Source organism: Lutjanus erythropterus, chromosome 9, assembly GCF_056507025.1.
Source record: "Lutjanus erythropterus isolate fLutEry1 chromosome 9, fLutEry1.hap2, whole genome shotgun sequence".
In the NCBI taxonomy this organism is placed as follows: domain Eukaryota; kingdom Metazoa; phylum Chordata; class Actinopteri; order Lutjaniformes; family Lutjanidae; genus Lutjanus; species Lutjanus erythropterus.
The window spans coordinates 6,341,570-6,364,897 of NC_139325.1; the positions used below are offsets into that span (position 1 = coordinate 6,341,570).

The 23,328-nt window shown below is 38.8% G+C and overlaps 1 protein-coding gene across 3 annotated transcripts in view; it reads left to right on the forward strand.

Moving 5' to 3' along the window:
- The window catches only part of LOC146321001 (glutamate receptor ionotropic, kainate 2), a 371,281-nt gene that overhangs the window by 104,439 nt on the left and 243,514 nt on the right, over positions 1 to 23,328 (forward strand). For all 3 annotated transcript variants that reach the window (XM_084725990.1, XM_084725988.1, XM_084725989.1), the window contains exons 3-4: positions 11,242 to 11,409; positions 16,867 to 17,124. In XM_084725990.1, the coding sequence (XP_084582116.1) occupies positions 11,242 to 11,409; positions 16,867 to 17,124 (426 nt within the window). The remainder of the gene's footprint in view (positions 1 to 11,241; positions 11,410 to 16,866; positions 17,125 to 23,328) is intronic.

Below are 23,328 nucleotides of genomic sequence, written 5' to 3' on the forward strand. Positions count from 1 at the left end.
AGTGCTTATTTATGATGCTGAATTGTTTGCAGATGAACTCTTGAGCTTCTGTCCATGGAGTTCTTCTGTTCAGCCATGTTGGTTGTTAATGTTCTAATGTCTTAATATCTCCTCAGTGGGGTGATTAAAGAAATAAACTGAAATCTTTTGGGAGGGGGTTCATCAATGATGTTTGCTCAAAAGAGCAGAATTCATGAGTGATCCGAACACATGCTGATGCTTATTTTGGTTTGTGATGAGTTCTGGGTCATAACATAGCACATTTACTATCAAAAGAGCCATTTTTTGGCCGAAAAAAGAAATCTGTCTGGAGCCACAACTATTAAATTCCCCATTTTTCTCCCAGACCTTTCTCTTTTTTTTGGGATTTGGCATCCATAGCCTAGGGAGACATAAGACTAGCCACTAGCAAAATTTAGAGGAAAAGGCGTCGAGCCATAGAAGTAGTTTATGATGCACATTTTAGGTGATGAAATATTTGCGTTGGTCTTGCTGAAGTTTTACATCTTTGAGCCTTTTTCCCTTCTCTGTGCACCTTGGAAGTAAGTGAAGTTATGCCAGAGACCTCTAACTACTTCCACAGTTGATGAAATATTAAACATTATTTTTAAGTCTGTGTACATGCTGCTACACATTTTTACAATTGGACAATGTAAGACTTACTTTAGGTCCACAACACTGATAAATGACAATTAAAATGTTAAGATAAGAACCATTCAACTATTCATTTCCATTGTATGTTTTGTCAGAGCCACAGGGAGCCACTGAAAAGGGCCAAAAAGAGCCACATGAGGCTCTGGAGCCATATGTTGCAGACCCCTGACATGGTGAAACTGGAAACTGGAAAACACCAGTTGTGACATATGCCAATAGAGACAGTCTTAGTATGTTGAAAGTTTTACTTTTTTTACTTGTCATTTTTGTGCAGGGAGATGACAAGAAAAGGATGCAACAAAATTCAGTTAATTCAATGGGCTTTACTGGCATGACATTTCAAATGTGATGTGAAAGCAAAATTACAATATTAAAGAGTGTTAACAATAATAATGTAAATAACAGTAGTTCATAAATAAAAGACAATGACATAAACAAATGAGTAAATACAGTTTATAAGTAAAATAAGTTACTGTTAAATTATTACTCAGTTAAATCAAGTGTAACCACTGGTTGACTCAAAGGTCCACCTCTCATCTCTGGTGGTCTTGGATGCCCTTATGATAGATAAAATGTATTAAAGTGCCTTCTAAAGTGCCCTTCTAGCAGACAAAACATGATGTAAGTGCCATATAAGCTGCTCTCTATACTGAAAAACATTTTGGTCTCTACATGTCTTTAAATCTTTAAATAATTAAATAGTGTTTTTATTAGAGGGAGTCGTAGTTGTTGTACAATTAGAACTGGTTGACCTTAAATGCATAACAATTTTCACCATGCTGGTGTCTTTTTATATTTCACATCACTGCCCCTCAGACAACCTATGTCCACCACTGCGTACAACAGTCAAGAACTACCTATAGCATATAGCCCTATACACTACATGATTGTCTACAGGGATATGCTAATAGAAACAAGACAACCACTAATCTAACAATAGTAACAAAAGCAAACAAACTGAGATTGTGGCAGTAGGTTGAATGTTGAATGTTTTCTGAGAATGTAACTGCTGCCTGGACTGGATGTTCACTGGTGACATTTTTTCAAGTCTTGCATTTTAACATCTCACTCCACATGCAGATCATAGAGAGAGGAGGTGGAGGTGGTGGACCTCGGGTGGATGATCAGCCCAGTATCATGGTAGTTTGTGAAACAGTCATGAAATTTAAAGTATGCGGAGCGAAAAGATCCATGTAAGGAGGTGGTCAAGGTGGATGGGTGGGTCAAACACTGGACTTTCTCCTAAGTCACAGAATCATCATCTTTCCTAAACTTAACCAAATCTGCACCTGTCACCTGAAATGTTACTCAGAAAGCTTTATTTTAAAACTACAACCAGACATTGCGTATTTAAATTGCAAACTTTACCAATGATCCGCCAATCACTGTTAAAAAATACAAGATCCTTGGGGAACCTGTATAGGTTCTCCAGTTTGAAACTGTGGAGGAACCTCTTCAGGTGCATTGAGGAACCCTCAAGAAAAGGTTCTTAGAAAAATCCCCTTCTCAGGGTTAGTTGAAGAACCTTTGGAGTTTCTGCTGTAGTAGTGCTGTACTATAGTAGTGGCAGGACTAGTACTACTACTGCTACTACTAGTAATAGTAATAATTGATGATGAAACCAGCAACTGTCTTTTTTATACAGTATTTTAGACTTCTGAAGAGTTCAACCCTAATGATTTTGAGGGTTGTTATGACCCTCAAGTTGGGCTAGGGGATGAGGGGTGTAACAATAAATAAATTTAACCGGGAGAAAAAGGAATGAAGGAAAACTGACACAAAAATGCAAACAAAGGTTCATTTAATAACAAATTATGTGTAAAATCAATTTAACAAATTAAATAAAACAAAAGGGTTAACTTAATCTACTTAACTAAACAGCGTGCACACACACACACACACAAAAGACAATGAGTGTCCATGCTAGCCAAGAAGGCTAACAAGAACACAGACACCAAAGACAACGAGTGCCTTTGCTAGCTGGCAGAGCCAGCAAAGCACATGGGGCGCCCAGACGAGTGCCCTTGCCAACCATGGAGGTTAACAAGGCACATGAAACACAAAGACAAGTGACTTGACTAGCTGAGAGTGCTAGCAAAGCACTTGTCACTCAACCACCTCGAGTAGTCTAACCTGCCACTGCAGGATTAGACTGCAGACTTGCAGACTGTAGTCAGCTGAATGGCCCACTGGCCCTGACCGGCTGCACTCTCCAGAATTTTAACACCCAGGTCCTGATTGCAGAGTGGCTGCACCTGCTGTCAATCACTGCAACCTGCAAGGGAGGGAGGAGCAGAACCTGGGCAGAGGAGAGTACAACAACACAAACACACTGTGGCATGTAACAGGGTTGAGCATCTATAATTATAAAGAATAAATATAATATAATGTATATAATATAATAAATATTAATAAGTCCACAGTAGGGCACCAACTCAAAAATACAGTATCTGACATAAATATGATGTTTACAATTTCAAGCGCTCTTGTACACAATTCTATAGATCATGGGTACTGCATGTGGTTAGGCTCAGGCAACAAAAACACTTTAAGGTTCACTTATGAAAAGATTGTGGTTTTGGTTAAATTTTAATAAAGTAATATAATAAAGAAGTCATGTCTCAAGCCTGAAGCTACTGTTCACCTTATCAATATTTAAGCAAGAAAAGTCATTCCCAAAAGTTAACCAAGTGCAGATAAACATACCGATTGTGCTTTAGCTGCTGTGAGGAGTTATTACAGGGGAACAAATTAAATAATTTGGCAGTGAGCATTTTGCAAATACATTTAATGTAAACATTTTTTGACCTGGCAAATATGTTTATGAACATTTTCTCATTTTGTTGAAACAAAATGTAATGTGAGCAGGAGATGGTGTAAAGCGAACATAGTTTTAAAGAGCAGACTTTTACCTCGCAGCTTTCGCCACGTTCACATGTGCGAAAAGGTCACATGCTCAACTGGATCACTGAAAACAGCATTGGTACAAAATGAATCATTGAATGTCGCTGAGTTGCCATGCCTGAAAAACTTTGCAGGAGGTCTACGGATGGTCGAAAGTATGCGTAGGAATGCGCACCCTTTTCTGTGTAGTATTTTTTTATAAATATGCTGGCGGTGAAAATGGCATAGTCATGTCTGCAGTCTTTTTGTGTGCAGCAACCTTTCTAAATGAGGCCCCAGGTGTATCCAGGATGACACACAATGTACATCGATGAACTGACAAAGAAGAAGAAAGAGAAACACAGGGACTAAGTAGACAAGGAACTAATCAGACACAGGTGAACAGACAGAACAGAAACCAATGGCAATCAAAAAGAGTGGGAAAAGGCCAAAGACAGGAAGTAAAGACAAGACACATGAGGGAGGACCGGGACTACAAAATAAAACAGGAAATAACCAAGAAATCCCCAAACCATGACAAGATGGTTGTATAAAAACAGAAATAAGATGTTTTATTTATAAATCTTAATAACTAGTTATTTAATTAAAGGTTAGGTTTGTTTCCAGCATTCAAAACATATGTGTATGACTATTGTTAAGTTTTTTTTTTCACTTTTTAAAACTTTTAATGCAAAACGTAGGTAATTATTTGTTTATAAAATGTTTTAAAGTTGGCGCATATGTTTAAAAAAAGGAAAATGCTAATGGTATAATCTGCACCATTTTACTAAAAAGAAACAATGTATAGACTCATTTTGCATAGTCCCTTTCAATCATCATATATATGACACTGTAGAAGTGTGTAATGGTGTTATCTGCAGAGATCCTGCTCTCTGGCTGCATTTCCTTATTTTTTTGTGCTCCGGACAATTCATAAACCCATTTTATGAATTGTTCGGAGCACATATGGTATTTTATGACCTGATGCATGTAGGAACAGCTCACACAAATCCCCTTCACTCTGCTTTTAAATTTCAACCCCAAATGGGTAATGTATTTTGGGAGATACAGAGTGTAAATTGGAAACTGAAGCTCAAATTCTGAATATAACTCATGAAATGCTAACCCATTTAAGAACGCACATCATGAACCAGATGTATATTTTTCTTGTTTTGTCTTTGTCTTGTATTTTTCTCTTATTTGAGAGATTAAATAATAAGACATTGTGAAAGTTTCCTTATTTAAATTGATTACACAAGGAAACATTTTTGGATGAAGCCCACTGATTGAAAGAAATCCCAGAAATCAGTTTTGAAGTAGAATTTATCGAGACAGTCCAAGTCCTAACCCAGACTCTCATTAAGATCAGGACTTTCTTTCTGTGTCTCTTCTGTCTTCATCCCACTTCTGCTTCATTTTCGTATGCCTGTGTCCACGCAGACAAGAAGAGCAACTTTCTCATTAGACTTCGTTCGTATTCATATTCAAACTTACCTACTTAAACAGTCACCTCTCTCACACTGCTTCACCTTTCTGCAGCGATTCATCTCCACATTTACAGGCCGGATTCCTTTCAGTGGAACGGCAGAGATTCTCAGCAGGAAAACGGCGCTTCTCGTGTGTGAACGGACCCATTCCAAACGCTCAGCTTTCCAATTATAGTACATCCCGCTTAACTGATGCTTATTAATTCCTTCAAACTCATTATGGCATGCAAAATAGGGCTCTCCCATGAGATGAATACTAATGAAAGGAGAAACTTCTCGACGGTGCTGCTGCTGTCAGAGGTCTTTCTGTTTAGATGTTTGCTTTAGGCTCCAGCTCACAGACAAAGGAAACGTTCCTGGAAAAAGAGCATTTCTAAAGAGTCCAATAGTGAAATCACTGTGAGGGAGCATTGATCAGAATCTGTGGTAATCGCTTGTGACAGGAGGGACCTGCAGTACTTGTGCAGTGGTGTGTATGGATTACGTCTAGACTTGAAGAGGGTCCTACAGTAGAGAGCTTGTAGTTGGAGTAAATAAAGCTTCCCCTGACTGACACTGAGCCAGCGGGGCCAGGCCACGGGGCTAACCCAAACAAAACACTTCAATCTCTCACCGTTGCTCTCCACTGCTCCCCAAGGGCTTGATTGATTGATTCGCCAGCCAATCAGAGTACATTGATCTCGGAACCCGACCCCCCCCCACACACCCCCACACCCACAACTCCCTGGGCCTCCACTCTGTCCATTCATCTGCTGCCTGTCAGAAGTATTCACTGGAGGGCTGTAGCTGTGGAGACCTGCACTTCTAAACACACTTCCGCTGCTTTCTTAAGAAAAATAGCTTTATAGTATCTCATATTGTTATTGAAGGCCCCCCTCCCCCCGCTTTTACTATCATGAGGCTCAGGGGTCATTATATACAGTGCCACCATATGAAAGCTTGATTGTTATGGTCTTGAGCACATTTACCTTTCTATATTTCCTGCAGATTGGAGTGCTTCCAAGCCTTGGATGAACATAAGACTTTCTTGGTTGAATAATGAGTTCAAAGTGAGAAAATGCAATAGAAAATAACAGTTTTCTGGTTAAAAAAAGTCAGATATAGACCTACTCCATGTACATAAAACATAAGGAGAGCAGTCTAGTACAACTGCAGGCATTTTGGTATTAGTCAGCTCATTACTGAGTGAAATTCACAACTTTTCACACCATAACCCACTCAAATTGGAACATACCTCCCTATTCATTGAAGATACACATTGATAAACCTGTTCTACTCAAAAATCATAGAATAATAGGCACTCCTTATAAGTTTCGATCCTGTCTTGCAATTATCATTTATTTTCTTTTTTATCTAAAAAATATAATAATAATTATGACAAAATCTTCTTTTAATTTCATGAATGTGTTGACAGAAGTAATGCTCACAATGTCCCATCAGCAGGGTTCCTACATACATCAACGCCTACCTCTGTCTGTTCACATACATGTATTTGTTGTGTGTTGGGACATATGCTGCCTTCAAATGGAACTCGTGAGCTTGTGGTTGCAAAATGGGAAATCGTATAAATTATATGTTTGGCATTCAAGTGGTTGAGTCATGACAAGAAGAAGAAGGTATACTTTATCAATCCCCTTAGGGAAATTCAATTTATCACTCTGTTGTAATTTTTTAAACATGCAAAGTCATAGAATACATCAACACACACACACACACACACACACACACACACACACACACACACACGCACACACACACACACACACACACACACACACATACAGGGCGTATAGACATGCATCGGAGAGATGTCAGAGCGAGCAAGCTCCACACATAGATATAATCAGGCAGTGCAGTTAGGGTATGTGCTTTGCTCAAGGGCCAAGGAGGTGAACTGGTACCTCTCTAGGAACCAGTCCACATTCCGTACATTGGTCCATGCTGGACTTGAAGAAGCAACTCTCCGGTTTCCAAGTCAAATCCTTATGAATTGAGTTATCATATCTAGATGCCATATCTAAAGCCGACTAACAATTTACCAAACTGGCATACAGGTAACGGAAAGAAATGCAAAGGCATAATGAAAAGACATGGCTGTTGGAATATCAACATTGTCCTTAGACAAATGATAAAATTCCAAAAACAAATCCAACAAAATGACTATATATTAACTGACAATACAAACTTCCTTTACCTCCACTATTTCTGAAAATGTCAGCAAAAGCACAAGCAATGAACTCTGAGCTTTCAGAAAATTTCCACTTTGGAGGTCACAACTGGAACTGATGAGAAAACAGTGATGCCTGGTCAGAGGGCGGTAGGTTTTGTAAGGACAAATGAGTTTGTGACAAGTTACAAGTTGACGGGCAAATAAGCAGGAAAAAAGGTGGAAAAAATAGGGTGAAGAGTAAAGTGGCGCAAGTACTTTTTCAGTGAGTAATAAGTAACAAGTAAGTGATTTCACATTTGTAACTTGTGTTAGGGCCCTTTCTAACTTAACAATTTTCCAAGCCAGCAGGCGTGTAACGGAAAGAAATTCAAAGGCATAATGAAAAGATGGCACTTTGGGGAATCGACATTTTTCTCAGACTTATTATATCAAATCCCCACATGACCAAATTTAAAATATTTTTTTACTTACAATACACACTTCCTTGCCCTCCCTCCTTTCCAAAAACGTCAAGAAACAACTCAAACTCAATTCGTCTACTCTGAGCTTTTAGAAAATTTCCACTTTGGAGGTTGTGAATATCACAGGAGGGAGGTGTTCATGAACACAGTGAACACAACCCCATTTGAATGCAGCAACACAGCCAAAAACCACAAATTTGGAAAACTTTTTTTTCCCACAAAGTCTGTTCAATTTTTATGTATTTTCAGTATTTTTTGAGAAAATACGGTAACAATATGACATGCCAAAGCAGGATGATTAGCGTCATTGCCGAATGCTGGTAAATAAATGAAGTGAAAACTGAGCAAAAACAGCCTGAGGTTTAAAAGTTTCACAGTGTGTGCAGCTAAAGCAGATCTGAAGCTATACACTAATAGAATGCTGTTAAAAATGTAACAGTTAAATCAGATCTTTGTGAGATTCCGGGCAAATTCTGGATGAATTTGTCAGCTCTTCAGCAGTGTTTGTTCCCTGTTGCAACAATGAAATATTCTGAATTTTCTACAGCTTTGCCTCTTCAGTGATGTTCGAGAGCCTTCTGCCATACATAGAATGTCCATATTGGAGGATTCTACAGCCCATAATTTACTCCGACAACCTTCACCATAGTTGCCATATGCAGAGGAAAAAAAGTAATGTCATGGTTTTGTAGTGTTGTCCGATATTGATGTTTTCTATCTTGCAGATGAGGTTGGCTACATCAAGCATAAAAAAACAAAAGATCCTTAGAAAAGAAGCTGAAATGATGAAAACTGACGACCATAACATAAACAGAAGGTTATCAGATCTGACTTTCATAGGGAAACCAATACAGGCTCTACAGCACCACGGGCAAACTGAACGTGCATCGAGTGCTTAAGTACTGAAGCGACAGATTCATCAGACTTTAATACTTGTAGAATTATTGAACAGAGTGTGAGCTCTCTGTGTATCTGCCTAAAACCAATAAACATCACTTACTCTAACGTGGTTTTCCTTTGAATGATGCAGCACTCAGAAAAGTGGCAGATAGTGCTTATAAATGACAATCAATGGATCAATAAGAGAGTGGAGCATCTTCCCAGGGGAACATTTCACTAACTGAAAAGGGGAAGTATGTGCGGAAAGAGAGGAGTGTAGATATTTCAGAAAAATAAAATAAAAAATAAGTGATAAGTGTAGGTTTTATATTCTTTTTACTATCATCATCATAGATCTAGTGTTCATCCGTTGTGTGGCAATGACTGTAAAGAGGGAGCATAGTATTTATGTACAAATTCACATGTCATCATAGCATCCATTATGGTAATGTGCTGACTATCTTTAATAACAAGTTGTATTGAAGATTTACTTGCTGTTTTATCAGGACTTGGATGGAGGATTGGTATTGATTTCATCTCATTGTTCACTGGAGAGACTGGAATGTGTGGAGGAAGTGGTGTGTGGTCCCTCCAACATTCTTTTAATTTCCTTGCTGTGTCTTCTTTGCAGGGTTTGTAGAGTTACAGTTACTTTTGGATTAGCTCAGTACCAAATATGGTGACATCATTGAGCTTATTAGAATATTTTGTATTTGTTTTAGTTTAGTTTTTAGTTTAGTTTTTTTGGATCCCCATTAGCTGCAGCAAATGCTGCCGCTATTCTTCCTGGTGTCCAAATTCTGTGTTGTTAGGTTTATTGTTCATCAAGCTAAAGCAAGTATGCACATTTAAATGTGCTTTGTTAAGTATGTTATTCACACGTAACACTCACTTTATTTCAAGTAAACTGACATAAACTTATTCCCACACATCCTGGTCACCAGTATCATATAGTGGTAACATTGACAAGTTCGCTAGCTAACTGGATTTCTGTGTAGCTACGAAACATAAATGGTTGGTTTGTATAGTTAATGTTGGCGGTTGTCCTGTGTAGCTAATGTTAGTGGTGGAGCTTTTCTGTAAATGTTTATTTAAATTAGATGTTGAGTTGTTGGATGATGGCAGTATTTTCACAGCTGGAGGCAGAACTGTCATTGTGCTGTGATGTTTAAATACCAAATAATGTTGAATTTTCCACCCAGTGAAGCATTTCTTTTCTGCAGACATCATGATAATGGATTGTCTGTAAGATTAGCTGGTTTTGAGAGACAAATGTTGTGATGTGTGTGCAGTGGGCATAGTAGTGTATCGTTTTTTTTATTAAAAAATGTATTTCTAAATTGCAACCTAAATGTTTTTTTGTATCATAATTACGTAAGGCGTTTCTCCCAAAGCCTGCTTGTTTGCTGCTAACATGCAACACTGCTCACCCTACATTTTGGAATCACCAGGTTTGGTTCAGAATGAGAAGTTGGATGGACAGGACATCATTATTGTTACGACAGGTCATTATTGTGAGGACAGGATTTCGCTAAGCCAGTTGTCGATGCTCAGTAAAAACCTGATGAATCACAGTATCTCCTGTTGTTTCTACTTACACTAAATTCAAATGGAACTCATGAGCTTGTGGTTATGACAGGAATATGCTGCTAGGCAACAGCAACGTGGACGTCAAAGCTGTCAGCGTCGGGAGGCCACAGCAAGGTTAGAAGAGACTAAGAGTTTAGCAAGTTAACAAGAGGGTAACACAATGCAGGAAATGAGAAGATGAGGCAGTTGGAAACATAAATTACAAATAAAATTATAACATAGTAACACAACATCCACCAAAAACTTTGGTGGCATTTCTGAAAACTTCGGCAGACACAACACCACTGATGATTTTGGAACTTTAGAAAATTTCTGCTTTAGAGGTTGTGGAGTGAGATTTGTTCACATGGACTCTTCTTGTGAAGATAGAAACACAATCCCATTTGAAGGCAGCAACTGTAACTGGTGGGAAAACAATGATGGCTGCTCAGAGGATGGCAGGAGGTTGGTGTGGAGGTGGAGATCTTTTGACAGAGCTGGGCTGTTAAAAGTACTGCAACTACTTCTGCTAATGAGTAACTAGTAAAGTAACGCAATTAAAGTAATGCAAAAACAGCCAAGCCATGATCTGACTGAAAAAGACAGTCTTGATCTGGATCAAATTAAAACATGGTGTATTCGTTCATAGGGAGATGCAGCAGGACATGGGTTTGTCATGTAGTTCTTTAGTGTAATATAAAAGAAAGTACATAAAAATATAATCGTCCATCGCAGGGTTTTACTATGAACATCACCAAATTGGACATTGCTCATCCCTACCTAACACTGTTACATATACAAGTGTGACTGTTTGATCCCTAGATCAGTGTGTATTTGATGCTTCTCACTCTTGGTTTGAATCATTTTGCAAAAATGAAATATTTTATAATTTTATGAAGCCTTGATTTCGAGGTGGGGGAAACAATTGCTTTTTTGTGCTGTTGCCATTGTGTCTTAAGGTGTGAGCCAGTTTTCTTCTGAATTGCCACTCTGATTGAGATATTTCTACCAACTCTAATTATGAGTGTAATAGAAGGCTGTAATCATGACTGCTGGCTATTGTGAAAGCATCTTTTCCAATTACACCAATTGAACTCTGATAAATTACTAATGACAGTTGTATCTCTTTCTCTGACAGGGGGGATATTTGAATCCATCGAAAGCGGCCCATCCGGCGCTGAGGAACTAGCCTTTAAATTTGCTTTAAACACAATCAACAGGAACAGAACCCTACTGCCAAACACCACGCTCACCTACGACATCCAAAGGATAAACATCTATGACAGCTTCGAAGCCTCCAGGAAAGGTATTTATGTGTTTGTGATTGGAAGATCCGCCTCCGGTGTTGGCATGCTCTCGGCTGCTGTTTGTGTGTGTAAATATATGTGCGAGGGAATGTGTGTGTGCGTGCGCACATATGCTATGCCATAACTGCTTTGAATTGTAAATGTATTCCCCATTCGAGGCTTGCGAGCTGCAGTGGCTTAGATTGTGACAATTATAATCAGGCGGGGGAGAAATGGCTGAGCACTTCAAATGTAAACAGAGAGAATTGATTGGTTCCAGGTAATGACTCAGCGGCAGTAATTCAAAGACCTGTTTGGCCCCCAGAGACAGCCAATAAAGTGCTATAATCTATCAGTTTTGTGTGTGCATCAGGCTGACATTTCAAGTCTCTTATCAATTACGGGCCATTATATCCTGTCTCAGTGATTTAGCCAACTCCCTTATATCAAATAAGGTGATTAGAGTGCGCCGTCGAGCTAATACAAAGACGCGCAGCTGTTTGTATGTGTTCCGAATGCAATTTCATGAATGCAAGCTCAATTTGATTTCAGTCACATGTTAAGCTTCAGCTTTGGCTTTGTGATGAGGAAATGTAATGTACTAGATGTTGTAATGTAATCAGTGCTAGTAGAAAAATGTATAGTATATACATCGTTGTACACTACATGGCCAGAACATTTGGGCATCTCATTCTAAAACCCTGGGCATGAATGAACCCCCTGCTCAGGGATTTGCTCCAAAGAGCGTTAGTGAGGTCCAACACCGATGCTGGCTGATAAGGTCCGACTTGGACACCAGTTCGAGTTCATCTCAAAGGTGTTGGGTGAGATTGAGGTCAGGGCTCTGCACAGGCCAATCAAGTCAAAACCAGGTCCTTATGGTGCTGGCTTTGTGAATGGGGGAACTGTCATGTTGAAAAGATGTACCCATATATCTGTTTTTTAGTCTGTAACTGATTCTTTTACTCTCTATCTTTGGACAATACACCCTTGAAATCCCCCGTCTCACTGATTCTTTCATGTTAAAGGATAAGTCTGGTGTAATTCTATAGTTTCCTGATTGTCAACAAATCCCATGGCAAAAACAAATGCAATTACAGCTGCAGTGCAGCAGTGAGCCGGGGCCGGGCATTTTGAGGAGCAGTGGTGTAGAGTATTTATGATGAGCCCAAGTGCAAGCTATTATGATAAGCCCTAGAACTGCACCGTAGTTACTAGTTATGAAGCACACACACACACACACACACATGCGCACACACACACACACACACATTGCTGTCCTAACATTACCTGCTGTGTGGTTGTTGACACACCACTGATGGCAGCGTTGTTACTGATCTCAACTGAACTGCTACATTGTTGCTATGAGGGTGGACTCCCATGTGCCTGACTTGTAAGCTGAAACTGATTTTTTTTCTAAACTAGTTACCGTTTATGTATCGTCTTGTCAAATAATCAATTAGAGACATTGGAAAACATCAACATACATATTACCCACCAATCATTATTGCATATCTTGGTTCAAATCCCACACGGAGCATGAACTTGTGGCTGGAGAGGCACAAATTCACCTCTTGGGCACTGCCGAGGTGCCCTTGAGCAAGACTAGGCAAGACTATATGAATATATATGTATGTGTGCAGTCCCCTTGCTCATCTCTCCAATGCATGTCTATGTGCATGTTTGTGTTTCAAACAAAGCTTAAAAAAATATCCCCTGGGGAGAGTAAAAAAGTATGTATATTTCTGTTTATGACACAAATAAGTGATACATAATTCTTAATTTTTTTTTATTTTTTTTTCATGTAAGTTTGCCTTTTTAAAGACATATACAGTATAACAAATGGCACAATGTCAATTTAATATGAATTCTTTGACTACCAGTGCATTTCTGAGGTGGCAATCAACGTCACTTGCAATGCCCCCTCCACCCCCAGCCCATGTGCCCCACTGCCTGCACTGTCTATATTTACGTCCCTGTTGAGAAGGTAGAAGAAGAAGTGGGAAGACAAATGAGAAAAACATGAGGGTCCATCAACTACCTGGACCATAACTATATAAACCTCTTAAATTAAAGATATATTTAAAATCATTTATCTAATCCACACAGCATAATGCCTGACTAAGCATTAGCATGTTTTTGGCAGCCACATTGATATGATATAGTGGAGTAAACACCTTAAGTTCCCATTTAGTGTAGCAGAGCTTTTCCAGTGAGCCAACATGCACAACAACAGCGCCCTGACGGTTAGATCTGAACAGATATAAACATTCATTATTATCAATGTTTAGTCTAACGTTTCATGTCAAAATGGCTGCTGTGAAAAAGGTCTATTCTGCATCACCCAACTCAGACATCAAGGGCAAGTTATGACCTTGTTGAAATACCTGCCCAGTGTGGCACCGCTAACGGCTTCTAGTTTTTCATCGGCAATAACTAAAATTGCATGTTGAAGCAGATTTCAGACTTTGACAGAAAAGGGTACTAAATTCTGCAATCAAGGCAAAATTCTGAGAACTGGTTAAATGAATCTGCTTCATCAACACAACATCAAAATGTCTGTCTTTCATTTTTACAAAGACTGACTTCTCCTTAAGTGAGAAATCAATGTTTAAAGATGCTCTACCTCCACTGACTTAAATGGTGTACATCAGCCAATTTTTTTCAGGAATGGAGTTTTTTTTACAAGTATTTATAGCTGTTAATCAAGAGACATTTTGATGGAGGGTGGGCTCAATTTTGATCATTCAAAAATATGTCTGGATTGTGTAGAACAGTCTGAACATGCAGTCCAAAATGTTTTGTTCAGACAAGTCTAGGAGATTTAATTATAAACCCAATTCCAAAAACGGAACACTTTGGAAAACTGTTGTCAGTAAACACAGTTTGTCGCTGCATCTACAAATACAAGTTAAAACTCTACCCGAGCTCATCTGAGATGGATGGACACAAAGTATTTTACTTTCAAAAGTTTAACAAGGAGTGTCCTCGGTTCACCAACATTGACTGAGCGTTGTTAAAAGGGTTAGGCTGATGTATGATAATGGTAACTTTTCCAACTTTTTTAGAACATGTTGCAGGTATAAAAATTCTGAATGAATGTATATTTACAAAAATCAATGAAGTTAATCAGTGTGTACATTAAATATCTTGTCCTCGTACTGTATTTAACTGAATATAAACATTTACAAATCATTGCATTCAGTTTTATTTACATTTTACACAACATCCAAGCTGTTTTGGAATTGGGGTTGTACCACTTATGGTCATACCAGCTACTGACAGACCATCACATACATGATGCATTGGTTTCCACCAATAAAAAAGGGTACAGGACTGACCTGAACCCCAGAGAACCCACTTTCCACAGTCATTTCACTTGCAGCTTCAACTCACTGGACTGTGTGGGCGGGTCAGCCCTGTCCTCTCTCATGTTGCCCAGCATGCACTGGATGTGGTTGGTTTCAGTTAATAAACAAACAGACACAGACAGAAACTAAACCAACTTCAGGGATGAGGGTCATCATTCATTGTCCATAATTGTTTCACAAAAGAGGTGTAATTAGCAGCACGCCACTCTCCTCTCTTCCTCCTCTGCTCTCCTTTCATGTCAACCTGGCTCATATTAGGTAAGACCCACCTTCTTGACAACTGGCAACCAATCAACAGAACAAATGACAACCTGAGACCATGACAGTGCCTTAGTGATTATTTTGGGCTGAGGACAGTGTATGTGGCAAATACACTACAGTGTGTGTAATAAAGGAACAGGTCAGCCAGTGTGACTCACTGATGTGTTTTAATAGTTAACAATGGAGGTCTATGACGCAGAGGAAACCAGATTTTGGATAAACACAAAACTTGTCAGTGGATACATTCATTATTGCTTTAACTCTACACAAGGGATTTGTTGACAATAAGAAAAATATAGAACATCACCAGACATATATTTCACATAAATATGAATGTGACAAAAAAAAATATATTAGCATTTTAAAGTATCACATCAGAAAAGGTGAAAACCAGCAAAATTTGAAAAACATTCTCAATTCCACAAAAAATTTCGAAGCCTGCTTGAGTTGTTTTTTTTTGCAAATAGATTCACAGCAATGCTCTTGAGTGGAGATAGAAACACAATTAGACGTAGCAACTATTTAACTCACATGACTGATCACCTTTTTCCACTCAAAGAGAAGAAGATGTTTCCTCTGACAGTGTCAACTGTCCTGTGAAAGAATAAGTACTTGCCCAAATGAAAAATCTGAACAAAACAAAAAAAATCCCAAAGACACGTCTCCATTCTTCTCTGGTAGATCACCGAGATGACAAGTTTTGTTTGTTCTTCTTTTTTGAGGTTCGTACGTGATTGAACAACAACTGGTTTTATTTATGGTTTACAAATTCTTCTTCTACTGTGTTTATTAATGTAGCCTGTACAGCGAACTTCTGACAACACTAGGCTTTGTGTAGCCCCATGTGCTCCAATATGTGCTCCAAACTAGCTGATGGAAAAACGCTTAATTCACAATTTCAAATGTTTGCTTAAAATTTGCTTGACTAGCTCTTGACCTGATTAGCGAACCAACTCATAAAAGACTCCTTTGCTTCTATATAATTTAGAGAATATTGTAGATCCAAGGTGAAACTAACAGAAGAGCAGGACTCACAGAAGAATCACAATTAGAAATCTGTCTGTTGCTTCAGCACCACGGACAGCTCCATGGATTTATCAATGCACACAGCACAGTCAGCCTGCTAATATTTCACACATGGTCAGAACATATTCAACTTAACAAATCCTCTGCACTCTCTCTGCTACAGTGAGATGGAAGGGCGCGTGTGGCCGCTTAACATGAGGGATGCATTTTGGTCATTTAGCTGAAAGGCAGACTGGCATCCCCCCTCAAACTACTGAGTAAATCCTTCAGGAAGAAATTTCATCTTAAAACCCACTCAAACAAATTTCATGGTGAGATTTGTTCGTTCAAAAGCACACTTGAGTGCTGCTATGTTAGTGCAAAATAATCAGTTATTGTGTTTTCTTCTATTCTACAGTTGTTTAATACTACAGGATTAAAATGACAAGTATTACAAGTATTTTTCTCAATGATGATATTTTTAATCATTTTCAATATTAGCCTTATGGCCTTTGAATTAATTTGACTTTACACTGAGCTTATTTATAACTAACAGCTGTTCTCAAGAAAACACATCGCTTAAAAAAATCAAGCAGTTTTCAGTGCATATCTTTTTTTCATGTGTATTTATGTGTATTAATATCTGGGGCTGTCCTGGCCAGCATCTCAGTCTGTGGTTTGAGAACACCATCATGAATTTTTTTCTTACGATCTTTCTTAGGCCCAAATTTAAAGAAGATTTTGGTGAATGAGGCCCAGTACTCACAGAAACCTTGTTTACATCAGCCAGCTTCTCCTGTAGTAAAAGGAGCTAACTAGTGTAATACTTTCCCTCTCTAGCTTGCGACCAGCTCTCTCTGGGGGTAGCGGCCATCTTTGGCCCCTCTCACAGTTCCTCCGCCAATGCGGTCCAGTCCATCTGCAACGCCCTGGGGGTGCCACACATCCAGACCAAGTGGAAGCACCAGGTATCAGACAACAGAGACGTCTTCTACGTCAGCCTGTACCCAGACTTCTCCTCCCTCAGCCGGGCCATCCTGGACCTGGTCCACTTCTTCAAGTGGAAGACGGTCACTGTGGTTTATGACGACAGCACAGGTAAGACCGATTTTTATACTTCTTCTTCTTTTGTTGGATTCCAGCTGTCTGCTTTGTATTTTATTCCTGGACCATTTTTATATTGGATACAAAATCTATTTACATTAATATTCTATTGTTTTTCTGACTTGAGTTTACACACATTGAGTTACACATTTTCACATTTTATTTATTATTTACTGTTCGATCCTAAATGCTACTCTTAGATATACTGTTGTAAGAAACTGATTGAGCCGAATGCACTGTTTGATAAGAAAACAAATGAGGGAAACAGTTTGACTGATTTGACACATGATACATTGCTTGCATGTAGAAACAAAGAAGACATCTTCCCTTTTATTTTAGAACAACATAATATGCTTTTCTAAAAACTGACACAACACATTGTAAAAGATTTTGCCAAATTTCTTACAGTTGTTTTGTTAAAATAAAACCATCATGACAAGCCACACAAAAATCCTATAGATCTTTCATGGTATTTTATATGAACAAGTATCATTATGTGGAGTAAAAGCTGTAAGCTTATGTACCCTGAAGATCTCATTTTTTAGTTCAGTTTTGCAGCATAAGAAGCAACTTGTGTAAGGAAGTGAAGCAAACCAAAAATGGAGGGTCTGATGAAGGTCAAGTGATCGAAGCAGTGTTCGTGTGAGGCCTGTAGAGATTCAAGGTTAAATCCCAGCAGTAAGAGAACCTCATTCAAGACTTTTGCTATAACGCATAATAATAGTAAAGCTGTGGAAAATGACCTTGATAAGCAGTATGTCATGTGGTTCGCTCCATTTGTGTAGAAATGGATGGTTCACCAGTACACATTTAAAAAATGATATATTCTTGTTTATTTAACATTCCTGACTCTCCCAGCCTTTAATAAATTTTCGACGACTGCAGATTACATGCAATACAACGCTGCTTTGAGCTAAATGTTAATGTCAGCATGGCAAAATGCTGACAGAGTCGTCATGTAGTTGCAGATGATCAGCGGGTGAAGTGTTCACTAAATTCATCATTTTAGTTTAGTGTGTTTGTGTGCTATCACAACTCAAACACAGTGCAGCTGGGATTGTTTGGTTTTGCAGATATTTGGCCACAAGTCAAAGTGAGACAAAGTATGGAGCTAGATTAAAAGTTTAAGTAAAATTCATCATTACTAGGACACAAATATTGTTGCCAAATTTCATGGCAATCCATTCAGCACTTGTCAAGATATTTAACTTAAAACCTTAAAGGACAAATTCAGCACTTTTCATGTGGATGCCCAGTCAGTGTTGATAGTAAATGCAGTCACTGCCACAGAGTACCAGGATGCATTGCATGTGAGTGTCTGGTGTCCGTGTTATCATTACAGTCATTACTTACATTACATTATATTACAGATGATAGTCTCAGGTGGCAGAAATGCTTACCTAGCACACCCCCTGCCAACCCAGAGGAGGAGACTAGAAATCTAAGCTGAAATAGTCTGTAGTTCTTTCTGAACACCGATGACATCACTGTGACATCACTGGATACAGGACAAACAACAGATTTTGCAGCAGGAGAACTCAGCTTTAGCCAGCCTGTTCTCATCCCAACAGTTCAGATATTTTGTGACTGTTCTTTAGCGTCCACACCAGGCTGTCCATTCACTGAAACATTAACCCATTTGTGTCGTCCTAAGACGGTGTGAGTTCCAACCTGTTCTCATCCCAGCCCGCCAACTACTGACTCTGCTGTGTCATGCCCCTTGGCGTCTGATCCTGAGATGGGTCGATGTAGACAACAAAACAACTTGGGTTGGTTTTCAGACAATATCATGTCTGGAGTTACAATAAGAACATTAACTTATGTTACATACATCCCTTTCCACCCACACCTCCCCCGTGTGCACATCTGTATGAGTCATCAAGAGTAGTGACAAACCGTTGGTATTTGACAAGATGGGAACGAGAATGTGCTGATACGACATGGAGTGAGGAATTTATTGCTTCAATTGATTACATTTACCATAAAGACTGACTAATGGTCACCAACACAAAAAGTACAAAATATTTCCTTTAAATGCCAGCCTTAGGGTGACTGGTTCACAAATCGGGAAATCAGCTCAAGGCATTTTGGGATTGCATATGGGTGGTTAGCAACATACTAACAACAATACTATAATACAATAAAACTGTTTTCAACATTGAAAAATTGATAAATAATTCCAGAAGAAAATTGGTGTTGATTGGATTGACACAGCATTTCAAGTCTGGATTACACAGCTTCTAAAAGGGAGGCGACACTGTTTCGGCAGTTGGGAAACAACAGACAAGACTTTACTTGCTGCTGAGAAACTGCAGCATTATTAACTGACCTGACCTGAACTGTACATTTACTGCCACACTGACAACTTACTGCTAAGTTTAAGTTTCTGCTTCGCTATGAGCAGTATCGTCACTTGCCTGCACCTTGCTTTCCCTCGCTTGCACACCGCACACACTTACATACTGCCCTATTCCTCAAAGGAGCTATGCTGATGACAGTATGCTTCAATAAAGTCCAGTAAGGTGTTACTATTAAGGCAGTCGCAGTAAACCGCCATCCCACAGTAATATGTTGCCTTATCATCACGATAAGAAAAAAATCCATACTCATAGCCCTAATCGCCAAAGTCATTCATCATCTAGGAACCATGAGTGTAAATATAGCCTTATTTCAAGGCTAAATGCCTAATTGAAAGCCAGATTACACACATTTCTTTTTCATACAGCAAACAACATGTAACCCAAGATTAATGATTTGCAGCGCTGCTATTTGTCTATACTGACATGTACATCCATTATTCTGAAATTGGTGAATACTGCATGTTTCCTCTGTGTGTTTGTGTACTCTTAGTATTTTGTATTTTTTCAAGCTGAAAAATAGATCAAATAAAATGTAAAATTTAACTGAAACTAATGTGGAATAGCAGGCTGAGGTTTGAGTCCAGGTGTAGCTGAGCATTGCTACCATTTGTAGATGTTCCATAATTCATGGAAGTCAGAGAGTTAGTGAGGCTGCAGAAGACAAACCTTCCTTGTTACACAGGCAAGCAGCCTTGTTCAAACCTTGCTATTATTGCAGTCCAGGTCACCAGGCGACAAATAAGCCAGCAGGCTGGGTACATGTACCATATGCCAGGGGTCAGGGTGTGCCAGCCTGAAGACAGGCTGCCAGGCTTCCCAGAGCTCCATCCAACAGACACACTGGGACTAGTTTGGCCTGGATCACAGCACTGCAGTGTGCGTTCACTGTGTTTAGCATTCAGGCCAGCTAAACTCTGCTTTTTGGAGTCATGTGCTAATTGCATGTGCTAGATTACCAATCAGCCAAATTATCAAGACAATCTGCAAATAGCAATATCGCAGTCCATGAGCTCGGTCATTGTCTTTTCTGTTGAGTGTTATCAGGCGCTGGAGGCTAACAGCTAGAGCATGAACTGAATGGACGAGAAGTCTCCAGTCCATCTCAGGGCTGACACACACACACACATACTGATTTTCATTATATAAAACACCATTTTTGATACATGGATAGCCGTTCAGTACTTACATTCTGGAATTGGCTTCCTACCATACTTGCCAACTCTCCCTATTTTCCCAGGAGACACCCGTTTTTCATCGCCCTCCTATTTCCTCCCACCATCACAGTTCTTCTTTATTTCTCCTGGTTTCAGCCAAATTGTCGTAAGAAGTGGTCAAGCATATTGTAAAATCTGCAGCATCAATAAGGGCAGGACCAAACATAAATGAATAACAGAAAAGTGATGAATATTGGTTTATGCCAGAGATTTCATACTAGAGGGACGGATTGTTCTGTGTTCATTACTGAGAATCAAAAGTAAAATTAAAACTATTCAACTGCTGAGCTGCAACAATAAATCAAATATGAGTCGATTATCCTCTGACAGTAAACTGAATATCTTTGGGTTGTGGACAAAACAAGACATTTGAGAACATCAAACTCTGATAAACATTTTTCACCATTTCCTGACATTTTATAGACCAAACAACTAATCAGTTAATCAAGAAAAAGGTTGACAGATTAATCAATATTGAAAATAAGTTTTACAGGAAAGACTTCTGACGGAGTTAATCAATCAACTGATTGAGAAAATGATCAACAGATTCATTGACAATAAAAATAATTGTTAGTTGCAGCCCTGTTGCAGTGTACTTTTAGTATTGCAATCCTCTCTATTTGTCATGTCTTAAGTATGGCAAGTATGTTCTGACATAGTTGTTTTCTTTGTTACTGCAATACCCTTTTCCATGGGGAATTCAAGTTGCATATCCAAACACGTGGGACACACAGTCATCAGTGTAAATCTTACTTGCTCTCATCTAACTTTACTGTTCTCATTATTAAATGTGTGGGACAGATCGTCTCAGCACACAGTTTGTTTAGCTTGTCCATGAAAGGAGGCCCAGTCCCAGTGTCCACACTGATGGACTCACAGACTTTGTGATGCGTTCCCTCTAAGTCCGCAGGGTCTGGGGTCTGTCCCACTGCTAAATCATCAAGTCCATGATGGCTCTCTTGCAGACATTTCGAGCCCTTTATACACTCTTTCTGTGAGTCCTAATTTCTGTGGGCTTTGCTTGAGAGAATTACCCAAAATTCATAGCATAGTGAGCCAAGCACAGGGCCACTAGGGGCATTTTTTAAAATGCTTTAAATGTGTGTAAGTGTTTAAAGCATTTTTAAAAAGGCTTAAAAATGTAAACAAATATGGTTGCACCCAAAACAAGCAAAAACGGGTGCATCAAACCTACAGGAGGGTCAGAGAGATAAATGTTGCCTTCAAATGCAACTCATGAGCTTGTAGTTGCAACTTGGCAGAAGATTGTCTGAGAAGACGTCTGTGTCTTGAAGCTACTGAGGCTTATAATTTAGTAAGCAAGTGAGTGGCTAATATAATGCAGGGCATGCAAAGTCATCAGAGGTTGCAAAAATTAGAGACACTCTTTATTCACGTAGAAGTACAGAATCTTGCTTTGAAAAAGAAGAACTGATTCAGCTTCTTCACTCAAGTAAAAGTCAAAACGTACAGGCTCAGAAATGTACTCGAATTATAAAAGTCGTCTGAAAGGCATTTCTTTTTACTGTTTCTGTACAAAGCTAACTAAACCTCACCTTTTCTCCATGCTCGAGTCTCCCACTCTGTTTCTTGTTATGTCTTTTGTGTCATTTCCATCTTGTTACATCTTTAACAGCATTTTCATCTAAAGTCTTTTACATCATTTTTGTCTTGTTATCATCTTGTTACGTTTTAATATCATTGTTGTGTTGTTACGTCTTTTTCCATCACTTTTGTCTTTTTACACCTTGTTGCATAATTTTTGTCTTGTTAAGCATTTTACATTGTTTTCATCTCTTTTTCAAATGTATGTCATTTTCATCTTGTTTTTGTCATGTATGATATGCATTGATGGATGCACAGAGGAATTGTCTTCTCTATGTGTTACTGTTCCATTTGTTTTGGTTGAAATCAGTCTTGATGCTCGGATACATTAAAACCTAAAAAAGTAAAAAGTAAAAGTAACAAACCTGTTTTGAAAATGTGAGGAGTAGAAAGGTATTTGTTAGAATGTAGGGAGTAAAAAGAAAGTAAAAAGTTGTCAGAAAAATAAATCCACAAGTAAAGTACAGTAACCTGAGTATTTGTACTTAGTTACTTCTCACCTCTGACAGTCATGATGAAAAGATGAGTTTGATCAAAATTTTCCTCAGACATATAAGTTACGAGGAAGACCTCTATATGACTAAAATTACAATATATTAACTTACCACTGACTGAAAACTACACTTCAATGGCAAATTCTGAAAACTACAGCAAACACATCCTAACTTGTTCAGATGGACCACAGGTGTGAAGTGCCTTTTAAGAGATATGAAGACACTTTGACGTGTCACAGCATAAGCATAGTTGTAAATAATAAAACAAATGACCACTGAATTCCATTTAGCTGCTTCAGGTTCAAGGTTCTCACACCGTCAGAAAAAGATATAGATTTTCTTGGTGGACGCAATTGGCTCCAAAGTCAGATTTGCCAATACTTTTGTTCTCAATTCTAAGCGGTGCTGGAGTTTTCACCTTTAACATTGCCCCTTTCTTCCTTCGCCATATATAGTAATTTGAGATGCACTGCATGAGCCTGAAGACTATAGTGTCCTTTCAATATTTCAGCATCTGGAGAAAGT